This window comes from Xenopus laevis, chromosome 6L (assembly GCF_017654675.1).
Source record: "Xenopus laevis strain J_2021 chromosome 6L, Xenopus_laevis_v10.1, whole genome shotgun sequence".
Lineage (NCBI taxonomy): Eukaryota > Metazoa > Chordata > Amphibia > Anura > Pipidae > Xenopus > Xenopus laevis.
In genome coordinates, this window is record NC_054381.1 from 36007651 (window position 1) to 36020547 (window position 12897).

General features: G+C 38.0%; 1 protein-coding gene across 1 annotated transcript in view; it reads left to right on the forward strand.

Annotated features, from left to right (window-relative positions):
- Positions 1 to 8727, forward strand: part of scin.L (scinderin L homeolog) — an 89835-nt gene extending 81108 nt beyond the window's left edge. Inside the window, 4 exon segments of the mRNA NM_001092620.1 lie at positions 1373 to 1494; positions 2307 to 2384; positions 4936 to 4996; positions 7304 to 8727. Coding sequence (NP_001086089.1) covers positions 1373 to 1494; positions 2307 to 2384; positions 4936 to 4996; positions 7304 to 7437 — 395 coding nt within the window. The 3' untranslated portion in view covers positions 7438 to 8727.
- Positions 8728 to 12897: the final 4170 nt, after the last annotated feature.

Sequence of the window (12897 nt, forward strand, 5' to 3'; positions counted from 1 at the left end):
TAAACCTAAAATGTGACTGAATGGAAAACTACATATACACCAACTGAAGAGTTTGCTGGGTTGTGCCAAGGGAACACTAAACACATGTCCAAACAATTTAAGCGACAGTTTTACTGGCAACTTCATTCTAATGTATAAATATACTTTGTGCTGGTTATACTAAGGGAAATGGGGTCAGGCAGGATGGAAAGATAAATGTGTCATTAAGAGTGTTGACAAATTTTCTGTGCGCTGGTCATTTTCAAGAAAATCAGGGATACACAAGTGTCTGTAAAAAAAGAAAAATTTGGCACTAGCCTGCTAGTTGTCTTTATACATAGAAGTCTCTCTTATCTGCATTCTCCTGCAAGGACCTCCAGATTCTACTGAAGACTCTGATGTGATGGCACGTGCAGCATTTTCTTCTCCAACTGAAATATTGGCATTGCCATTAGTCTTAAGCCGGCATGGTTGACAAATGAGTGTCTCTTGCTCTGATATGCCCAAATTGGGCAATATTGTTTTGATCAGGCCAAACAATTAACACTGTGAGTACAGGCCATCAGGGCCCACAGGATTTTCCAACCTGTCTGATCATTGATTTTTGGCCAGAAATGGGTCAGGGGAGCCCATTGGAGGACCCCTTGCATTGGCCAATAAGCTGACGACTCAGCCTGTTGGCAGTTATATTGGCCCTTGTATAGCCACATTTAGTCCCTGGATTTTGCCAGCTATTATAGACTTGAATAGGCAGTGGCAGTTCTAGCAATTCTTCAGTCCAATGAAGGTGCTGTAAGGAATTTCATATGCATGGGAGGCAGAAAAGGGGTTTTGGGCACTACTATGCCATCTGAAATATGCCAGGAGAGCAAGTGTGTCATTAATTTAAGAAGTCTAAGGATAATGTCACATGGGCATTTTGACTGTCACTCCCATCAGGCAAAAAACAACTCCTCTCATCACTTCCCATAGTGATCTATGGGAAATGCTGCATCTAAAGCATACATAGTGGTGAAAGGCCATAAGCAGGATTTAAGTAGAGAGCAAGAACAGAGCATTGGCAAGCACAGTTTTCACCCAATATCAGGGCTTTGACAATCAGATGAAACCCATTCTACTTTATCCCAGAGACACAAAGACATGTGCATGACATCCCTAGGTGCAAAAAAGGCATTACGGTACATTTCTGGTTATAAATTATTTTTTTTTCTACTTTGAATCCTGGATTTAAGGTACTCTCATGTGTACAACTTTTTACAGAAAGAGAGATCAGAGTCTGAACTTTTTCAATTACTACTGGGAATGACTGTCGTCCTAAAAAACACGGTTGAAATGTTTTTATTAAATACATGTTGTGATAGCTAAATCTTCTGTACATTTATTTTTTTAACAGATGAATTTTGGAATGCTTTGAAGGGGAAAAAAACATACCAGACCTCCGCACTATTGGAATCCCAGTCTATTATTCACCCTCCAAAGCTGTTCGGCTGTTCAAACAAGACAGGAAGGTTTTTGGTTCGTATATTTTTCCCTAGTTTTAATATTGTCTTGAAAAATATCCAATATAAACTTTTTAATTTTGCAGTTTTTTTGGGGGGGAGTATTGAAAATTGAAAATCTAGGAAATACAGGTTATTCAAATACTTTCAAAGGAACTAAGAATGATTTGGTTAAATCCTAGGAATTCTGGGAAAGATGGTTGGCTTCAAAATGTTCACATTTTCATTAAATGCCCTTAATGATGAAACTTGAAAACGAATGGGTTTTCAAGAACTGTGATGGGCCCCAAAGAGAGTAAACCTGCATTGGTCCACCTCCCTGGTGGTCCAAATAACCTCATTTTGTTCCCTGTCCAATGATCGGATCACAAGGAGGGTCCATGCATATCGTAGGAGACTGCATCCATACTGATGGTTTGATACCCCAATGTTTTCATGAAAGTTAGATATTGATTTAGGAGGATACTGTTTAGCCCATATACATGAGCAAGAGTGTGAAAATTGTTCAAGTCAACCAATATATTCCTATGCATCGCCAGCTTTATTATAAAGTACAGCAGCACTTCCAAATGATTTTGGTATGACAGTGTAAATAATATTTGACTCTAATCTTAAACTGCTCATTGATGATATGTAATAAAAATACATTAAACACTGGATGCCAATTATCTATCAAATAAAATACAACAAATCTGGCTAAGTGCTGCAGTGGAATATTGTAATTTAAATTGGGGGCTGGTGTTTCCCTAAGGAAATTAATGTCAATATTATGTACTGTTTCTTTTCCGCGCCTCTGGAAGCTCAAATATATTTTATTCAAACACATAGATTGAAGAGGTCCCGGGAGAATTTACTCAGGATGATTTAGCAGAAGATGATGTTATGTTGCTTGATGCACACGACCAGGTAACAAAACGATTTTTCTGTTGCTAAAGCCTCTTGTTCCGAATATAGCCTATTTTTAAACTACACCACCAGCTGTCACTTTAGGGCCATAGTTAGCGGTGTAAAAATCACACTGCTCATTTTAATGCCGTGCAGTGAATTTGTGGCATATGTGAAGCTTAGTGCCAAATTTTGCCATAAAAAGAGGTGATAGTGTGGCAAAAATGTCAGCTTAAAAACCTGCACTGAGCACAGCTGTTTTTACACAATTTTTCACAACCACTGTTCATGTCAGAAATTCTTCAGCACCTGACCTTGTCCCACTGACGTTATTCAAGGTCTGATGTGGTGTAAAATAATGGCATCATTTTCTGGCTTTCAATAAAATACATGCATTTGTCCCTTATGGTAAGTCAAAACAAACCAGCGGTCCACTAAAAAGTCTCTTTATTCCTACACCCCTCCCTTTCACCAACTACAGCCTGTTATGTTGTGAGCTAAGAAGACAATAATTATAAAGAAGCTTCTCAGTAGGCTGTGATTTGTTTTGGCCTTACTTACATGGATCAGGAAGTCGAATGCAGCTTTAGTTTCATTTCATTGTTGCCTCTTGAAAGGGAAACTAAAGACTAAAATAGAATAATGCTACAAATGCTTTCTTTTGTATACTAAACATAAACATGAACGTACTGCACCAGAAGCCTAATTAAACAAATGATTTATGCTTTCAAAGTTGGCACAGGGGGCCGTCATCTTGTAACTTTGTTATACATCTTTGCAAGACCAAGACTACGCACATGCTCAGTGTGGTCTGGGCTTCAGTTGGGAGGTTAAGCTTAGGGATCGTAGTAAATTATCAAAACAGCACAAGTAATATAATATCTGCCATAGAAGCTAATACAGCAAGACTGATTAATAATCAGAATATGCAAACTGCACAGGGCCTGCGGATACAAATCTCTACACAGTCGCCGGCTGCTCTACAGGGAAACAAACAAAGCTGCTCTGGAAGTAAGGTGGGGGGGCTCTCCCCGCCATTTGAAAGTATGATTGTTGCCCTGCAGAGCAGTTAGGGACCGTATGAACCGTTTCCTATCTGCATAGACATTTTTTAATTAAAGTATATTGGAGATAGATTTATTTTTCATTAAAGAAAGTAAACATGGGATTTTATTTTTTTGCCTTTACATCCCCTTTAAGATGAAGAACAAGTGTAAAAGATAACAATGAACATTAAGATACAAGACAGCACCTTTTTATTTGTCCTCCTCTCTGATTATGAAGTACTAGAAGGGAAAATAATACAAAAAAGAGAGAGAATAAAGTTAATCGGATTCGTTCTGAAAAAAAATGATTAATGTTCCTTATGTTCAAATGTTAGTCGCATAAGGGAATATAGTTTAAATGTTCACCTTCTAACACTTCCGTTGGTCTCAGGTAGTTCACCTGGAACTTTTCCAATCGCTTTCTATTTTCTATGTGTGACTGTTTTTCTAATATTGAAGTGTAAAGTTTCATTTTTCACCTTCTTTTTGTCTTTCTAAAGCAGCTCGGGAGGTGGTTTGCCGACTCTGTAACTGTTCTTAATTGATACATTTAGTTGATACTTTTCTTATATTTATCCCTGCTGAGCAGAATCTCTGGGTTTCATTACAGGCAGCTGTTAGAATTGAGACAATAGCTGCTAAAACTCCAGAGATTCTAGAGAAATGTATCAACTAAATGTTGCAAAATGGTAACAGTTCAGAGTCTGCACCTGAATTACTGAAAACTTCGATTTTGGAAAAACAGTAATAAATAAAAGATGGAAAGTAATTGTAGTAGTCTTCATTTCTGGGGAACAATCTGAAAACAACTGAACTGAAAAAAGTGTTTGGAAGGTGAACAACCCCTTTAATGATTTTACCTGCCTGTATAGAAGACAAACTTCATTGTAAAGTCTACACTAATGTTAAGTACCTGACTGCCGGCACCATTTTTATTTCTGGGTTTATCTTTCATCTATACCATGCAGTAAGTTTTCTGGAAAAATTAGAGGTGGCAAGATCAAAGACTACAAGCGATGAGAGGGTCTGGGTACAGCAGAAAAAAGTAAAGGGATTCTATAATAATAATCTCTTGTTTGTTTTATATCCTTAACTTTTGTCATGTAAATCAGTCAATAAGATGCAGTATTGTAATATAAGACAACAAAAGGTATCAGGCTACTGTGCGAAAGAGCTAGGATCACATGACTAGAAGAAAGCATATAGGCCCATCTGTATCTGAAAAAAAGTGGCATAAAAAGTGTCTATGGCAATTTAGAAAGGAATGTAAATCAATTTTTCAAACATTATCCTCATTCACTAAAATATGTGCATTGTCAGGCTAAAGCAAACACGTTTTTATGATAGCAAATATTCACCATCTAGGTTGCTAAAATGTCAAAGGGAGTGTGAGAAAAAATACATAACAAAGGAAAAAGTAAGAAAAGGGTGGAGCATCCAAAGATTTCTCAATTGTAATATCTGATAATCGTTTTTAATTGAAACCCCACAAGTTCTCAAGATTAATTTTCTGTTTTCATCTGAAGGTGTTTCTGTGGATTGGAAAAGATGCCAATGAATTAGAGAAAAAGGAGGCCTTGAAATCAGGTATGGGGAAAAGAGACTATGGCCATCAATTATGTTGCTATACTGTGGAGCACATACAAATCTACCACATATTAAACACATCCCCAACTTTTTTTACCCATGAGCCACATTCAAATGTAAAAAGAGTTGGGGATCAAGACAAGCATGAAAAACATTCCAAACAAGGGCTTTGATTGGCTATTTGGTAGCCCCTATATGGACTGGCAGTCTACAAGAGGCTTTATTTGGCAGTGCCTCCAATCCTGGAATTCAAAAAAAGGCAACCTGCTTTGTGGCCACTGGGAGCACGAGCCACTGGTTGGGGATTACCGCCTTAAGGCTTCTTCATGGCTGACTTGAATCTTCTTGCAGCACAAATTATATATATGTATATAAATAAACCACAGAGATCTGGTGCACTCCAAAAGAACACTCAATGCCTGGGTTCTGGTTAAATGACTTTACTTATCCAACACAAAAAATGCACTCACAGGACTTCCATAGTGAAAAAAGTTCAAAATTGATTTCAACTTTTCGGCTTACAACGTCCTGAGGATAGCTTGTTGTAAGCCGAAACGTTGAAATAAATTTTGAACTTTTTTCACTATGGAAGTCCTGTGAGTGCGTTTTTTTTGTGTCGGATATGTATATAAATATATAGCTGAGGTGCTCGCCTTAGGCGGCAGCGCCAGATACATTTCCAGGGGCGGCAAAAAGCCTCGGATGCCTCCCCTCCCGATAGGTAAGCTGGTGAGGGGGGGGCGGCATTTTGAGGAGCCGCCTCAGACGGCTTCTTCGTCAGAAACAGGGCTGAACCCATGCCCATTTAAAAGCTGTACATCTTTAGTGAAACCTAGGAAACCTACAGAAAAAAACAATAACCAGGGTGTGGCAGACAAGATAAAGCACACACAGCACTAAAGGTGATCATAGACACACCGATATATCTTACAAAACTAATTTTCATATGATATTAGTGTGTATGGTGGGAGATGAGCAGACCAATATCGGCAGAAGACTTGTATATTGGTTGGCTTGTCAGTAGGGCTTGTCGGAAAATTTTGATCGGGTGCCTTTGAAGGCACCCAAATATTGGCCATTGTTAAGTGCTGAATCATCAGATATTGTTTCCACCTGTATATCTGACGATTCAGGTCTACAAGTGTGTATTGAAGTGAACGATGTTTCTTGGAAGAAGAAGATCATAATTGTTACATCTGTGGCCACCTTCATGAAAGAGCAGAGAGAACACATCGGGGTTGTAGTAGGAAACCGTTAAAGTGATACTAACACACACAAAAAAAAAATCAAAATATTAATCTACATGAAAAGTTACCTATAGGTCATGTTGATCATTTTTTGCTGATAGTTCTGCTTTTGTAAGTAATTGTCACTTGAATTTCCTAAACCTGACTGCTTTGCCAACCTGACTGTCCCTTCTTAATCTGTCAGTTAGAGTTTCTAATGCTAACAGCCTGCTGCACAAATATGGTGGCCCCTCACCAGGAAACTTTGGGCGACTTTGGAAAACGAAGTGCCGTTAGTGCCATCCCGCTGGTGATTTTTCATTATAGCCAGGGGGAAGGTAGGGGAAGGCAGTTCGGAGATTGTCGCCCCGAAGAAGAGGTGATTTGTTGCTGGGGTGACTAATCTGCCCGAATCTGCCCGTGTGCCCTTACCCTAAGGGGGGCCACATGGGACATAACTGTTCAGTGAGTTTGCAATTGATCCATAGCATGCAGCTCAGATCCATATGGCCCTCCCTCAAGTCCATAATTGGTTGCTGCCTGGTAACCATTTAGTGGAAACCAAGAGAGCTGCAAGTAGTGTTCTAGCCATTATGTTAGACATCCAGTCACTCCAGCCTTTATACATTACATTTTTGGCTAGCTATATTAGAAACATTTTTTTATTTTGCACAGCCTATCTATTTACCCAGTTTTTATTTTTATACTGAATAATTCCTTTAATAGGGATAGACATCCATGAGCAATGAAGCAGCACATTTGAAAGCTCCATTTTTAACAGTAATATGTTTCCTGCATGCTCTAATACATTTCTATCTTGCTTGGACTTTTCCTGTATTTCCAACAAGCAAGATCAGTTTTAAAGAGAACGAATTGCTTGTATATTTTTCCTAAAGACATCATCTTGATTAATTTGTTTTATGCATGTATAAAAGTGACATAATTTAGTCAGACAGATGTAATAATTGATTTATCACTGACCGTAGTATCTGCTGCTGATGCCTCCACTTAGGTGAATACATAGAAGCTTGTTTGTATTCTGAATATTTTGCATAACCATCTTTGTTTTTTCTTTTTTCAGCTAAACAGTATATTGAAACGGACCCTTCTGGAAGGGATAAAGGTATTCCGATTGTTTCCGTGAAACAAGGACACGAGCCGCCAACCTTCACTGGCTGGTTCATGGCCTGGGACAACAATAAATGGCAGAGCTGAGAAAAGCTTCAGGACCTATAAAACATGAAGAAACTGGCATTCTTCATACATCTCTTGCATTTTGTGTGTGTGTGTTTTACTATTATTGTGGGGCATGGGACAACAATACAGATGCAGTGCTCACACCAATGAAGTGCTTAGGCTATTTTATATACTGTATATGTATGTGTATTTTATGCGGAAATTATAGTCTCAAAATGAAAAATACTAGAAGCTTATTTACTATATTGTATTAAATGCAGTGCACCAGGTACCCATTGTAATGGACCAAACAGAAAATGTATTATTGCCTTTAAAGTCAAGCTTTATACTAAAGGCAACAACGCTCAGCTGCAATATAACGGATCCTCTTCCTCATGCAATTGACAAAGTAACAAGGAATTCATATTTTATGTCCCATTTATTTTTTCCATGTACTTACTAATGATTTTCCCTTGGGAAAGTGAATATTCCCCTTGTTACCCTGTTCCTAGATAATTCCCATGGCATCCCCTGTCAAAAATGATGATCATTTTAAAGTTACAGTATATGATGCCTTAAAAAAACACCTTAAAGCACATATGACATTGCTTAAATGGGAAGCCTCTATGAATGGCAATAAAATAAGTAGGCACTTTCTAAATCTCACCAATATGGTAGTTTGTCACCAAAAGGAAGCCAATGTATTTACCAGAATAAGCAAATTATTCTCAAACCCATGGGTTTTAACGGGATTTATGACTTTGGGAACTTCATTATATCCGGCAAATCGGTTCTAAAGTCTTTGAAAAACAAAACCTGTTTAATCATGTTGTGATATTGGAGTTTAAGCCTGATCCTATGACTAGGGCAGCGCCAGACAAAAAAATTACAGCCCTGTAGCTACATTTATAATCATCCCCCATTAGAATTTGTGTTTTACGTTTGTGTTTTACGATAAGAACAATGCAATAAGTGGAATAAGCCATTTGGAGATTACATTTCTCTTGTAAAACAAAACGAAATTTAAAACAAAGAAAGTTTTCTAAAATGTTTTGTCTGTATGTATTATGCTTAAATTTGCCGATACCTATCTGAGTTAATCTTTTATCAACAATAACTGTCTTTTCTCAATTGCCACATTTGCGTTATTGCCATTGCTTTGCTATGTTTTGATACATACGGTAATTGTTGCCCACAGCAGTTTTATTTTGTTTTTTTAAATACTTGTTTCTTATATTTTGTTCTGGAAAGACTGTGCTTAAGCATTTTCTTAGAGTATATGACATTTCATGTATTTGTTTTACTCATTAAAGTTGGCAGCTTCTAAAATGGGTGCATTACTCTTATCTTTTCTGTACTAGTGCTGAGTTCATTTGAATGGTGGTCCTATCCTTTTGCTAGTTACTCATGTAATATTTACATAGCCATTTTTTGGCAATGCAAAAGGCTTTTTGGCAGAAGTGGGGCTGTCAGTGACAGGAGTACAGAAAAGCACCAGTATGCCAGGAATCAAAGGCCTTCAGAAACATTGGCTTTGTCAACAGCCCTAGTTCTCTTTGTACTGTACAGCTGTAGCATGATAAGAAGATATATTAAAAAAAAAACTAGCATTCAGATTGTTATCCCAAATTATAAAAAACAGAAAGCTAGTAATACTGGCAGTGTAATTAGCATAAATACAAACCTTCAGATACTTAACATATACAGTATGCGATCTGGAAAACAGTTGAATTTCTCTACATTTTCTTGCGTGATTTCCACTAGTACAAAATCTACTACTTACTATCAGGGACACAAAGATATTAAAGGAGAAGTAAAGCTTAACTAAAGAAGTAGGCTAGAAATGTTGTACATGTTTTGAGCTTCTGTACCAGCCCAAGGCAACCACAGCTCTTTAGAAGTAAAGATCTGTGTCTCCAAAGATGCCCCAGTAGCTTCCCATCTTCTTTTCTGCTGATTCACTGCACATGCTCTATGCTGCTGTCACTTACTGAGCTTAGGGATATAAGATATATACACAATATACAGTACACATATGATATAAATGTCACAATATAAGGCTGATTAGTAATTCATACAGATAATTACTACATGTCAGAACAAAAACAAGTGCAACTAGCATCAGAATTTAATAATCAGCCCTGTAGCATCAGCTTATATTACAAACCACACCTTATTTTCTGCTTGATGATTAGCGGCGACCCCTAAGCTTAGCTTCTCAACAGCTGCTCAGAGTCCACTGAGCATGTGAGTGTCGCAGACACTTTACAAGTTGGTGACCCCCTGTGACAAGTTTGAAGTCCTGGATCATTGCTGCTATTGACAAGCTGAAACTTTAGGATGGTGCAATCAGTTCAATATATCAAATTTGGCATTTTAGTTTTTTTCAAAACACATCAGTTAATAGTGCTACTCCAGCAGAATTCTGCACTGAAATCCATTTCTCAAAAGAACAAACAGATTTTTTTATATTCAATTTTGAAATCTGACATGGGGCTAGACATTTTGTCAATTTCCCAGCTGCCCCTGGTCATGTGACTTGTGCCTGCACTTTAGGAGAGAAATGCTTTCTGGCAGGCTGCTGTAACTGAATGTGTCTCAGTGGGACATGGGTTTTTACTATTGAGTGTTGTTCTTAGATCTACCAGGCAGCTGTTATCTTGTGTTAGGGAGCTGCTATCTGGTTACCTTCCCATTGTTCTTTTGTTTGACTGCTGGGGGGGAAAGGGAGGGGGTGATATCACTCCAACTTGCAGTACAGCAGTAAAGAGTGATTGAAGTTTATCAGAGCACAAGTCACATGACTTGGGGCAGCTGGGAAATTGACAATATGTCTAGCCCCATGTCAGATTTCAAAATTGAATATAAAAAAATCTGTTTGCTCTTTTGAGAAATGGATTTCAGTGGAGAATTCTGCTGGAGCAGCACTATCAACTGATTCATTTTGGGAAAAAAATGTTTTTCCCATGACAGTATCTCTTTAACATATCTGTAATCAGCAGAATTTCTCTACTTTCTGTAATTGTGATTTCCACAAGTACAAAATCTACTCAATAGCAGAGACAAAAAGATACTAAGCAATAAGAATACACGTTAGACATATTAAAAACATGTGCTTTTTAACAGACCAGGTCCCTTTATTTATTGATGAACAACCCATCTAAGTCAAAAGTCACGTGCAAAAATGCTGGGCTGGCACAAATGCTTGATGTTTTGGCCACTACAACTAAAGCAAAAGAGCTGTGTGAGTTTAAAATCCAAATATTAGAAATTGTGCACTCATCACCTGGTCACCCTACTAAACCAACTTTTTCTCACAAGTGCCCTATGCAAGGGTAACATATACCAGTATCCTTTTAACATAAAAGGGTAATAATTCAGTTTTTGTGCAAGTATAAACTTGCTTGATGGTGAAGAGGATGGATTTTTGAAGTTTGGAAGTATACCTGACTACACTAATAAAAGTTAGAGATAATTCAAGAACATGCCAAGATCAGAAACAGGTAAAGTCAAGCTTAAGCAGAATTGCTTTCCATTAAAGAGAATATGACAAAATCAGAGTACAATGACTCACTTAGAATAATTCAGGGTGCGCAAAAAGGCATGCTGGCACAATATCCTAGGAAGATATCCAACTCTAAATCCAAAAAACTAGCACCCTCCACTCCTTATTCTTGAGAACAATGAGAATATTTAAAGAGGGTGCAGCTAGCTCCTAGATCAAAACCAAAATGGGATCAAAGGAGAAGTACCCTCTTAAGGGCAGAGACACATGTGGAGATTCAGGGAGATTAGTCGCCCGGCGACAAAACGGCTCTTCTTTGGGCGACTAATCTCCCCGAACTGTCTTCCCGCCGGCTAGAATCTAAATCGCCGGTGGGATGGCACTCGGAGCGCCCAAAGTTTTGTCATAACTTTTAATGGTATTGAAAAACAAAAAACAACAAAAAAAAAAAGATATCATGGAGCTTATGGCATCTAATATAATCCCATTTCCCACATCCTGAAAAAAAAAACATCTAATACCAAACCGCATACACCATGAGCACTCAAACCAACTACGAAGAGATTTTACATAAAACTCTCCCATCTTGGTGCTCACAGTGGATACCCACAGTCTAATTGAACTTCAGAATTTAAGTTTGTCAAGATTCTCATTCAGCCAGTCAATAAGTAAAATCTTTTAAAAAAAATTTAATTATTGACCCCTCATCTGTATAGATTAAAAAATAAAAAGGGAAGCTGCCTAACCCACAATTCAATCATGTAAGTAAAGCTTCATTAAAGAATGTTTAAGGTTTGTTTGGCTCTTGGAAAAGAGATTACACTGTTTCCATAAGAAATTAAATATTTTTGCTTATGTTTTTAATATTTATCTTGGAGCTATTTTTTAATTTTTTTTACCATTAAAAGTTGTGTCTTAAACTGGCCATACATTATAAGAACCAATCGTTTAACAAGGTCACCAAAAGAAAGGATCTTTCACCAATAAACCCACACTGAGGTGGGCAATATCAGGTCCTCAGGCCCACAATATTACCTCAACAGGCAGATACGGCCCTCGATCTGGTAGGAGAATCAAATCTGCCTGATCAATAGCTGCCTAATTGTCTTCAGTTGCTGCATCTGTCTGAAGGGGCCAAATTGTCAGCTTAACTCTGCCCTTGAATGGACACCTTTAGAAAGAAGAGAGGTGCTTTATTGGTCCTCATTAGTGGAACTTCTCCTTTGGTATTGATATTCAGAAAAATCTAGTAGGCCTTGGCTTTCTTAAAGGAGAAGGAAAGCTATTGAAGCAGTTAATTGCCAATAGATTAGCCACAATAGTGCAAGCTATAACATTATATTTATTCTGCAGAATGCTTTACCATACTTGAGTAAACAGCTCTTGATGTGTTTGTTTAGGATAGCAACTGCCATATTGGCTTTGTGTGACATCACTTCCTGCCTGAGTCTCTCCCTGCTCACTCATAGCTCTGGGTTCAGATTACAGCAGGGAGGGGAGGAGGGAGGGGGAGAGGAGCAAACTGAGCATGCTCAAGGCCCGAGCCCTGGAGGTTTAAGCTGAAAACAGTAAGTCTGATACAGAGGTCCATGTGTACACAATAGAAGGAAAGAAAAGTGTTGTTTCTTTTGATAGAGGACTCAGAGCAACATTACTTTGAGGGTTTACTGGTGTATTTTATATAGACCTTTCTAATAAAGCTTACTTAATTTTGTCCTTTCCTTCTCCTTTAAATATCTAATATGCCTGCGCAGGCACATTCTGTGAGAGCCAATGTGCAAGTGTCACGTGTCTGCAAAGGAATAATAACTGCAATCAATAACTGTTATCAAAGAGACCACAAGTCCTCATGCTACAAGGAAGCTTGTGAGTAAATTCCAGACAGGATGACAGCATTAAATAGGAAGGAAGGGTCTTGATTACAGCAGGACAGTTGCCTTTGCTCTTCATCCAGAGCCTTTGCCCCCAGTCCAATATATGACATAAATAGGGTT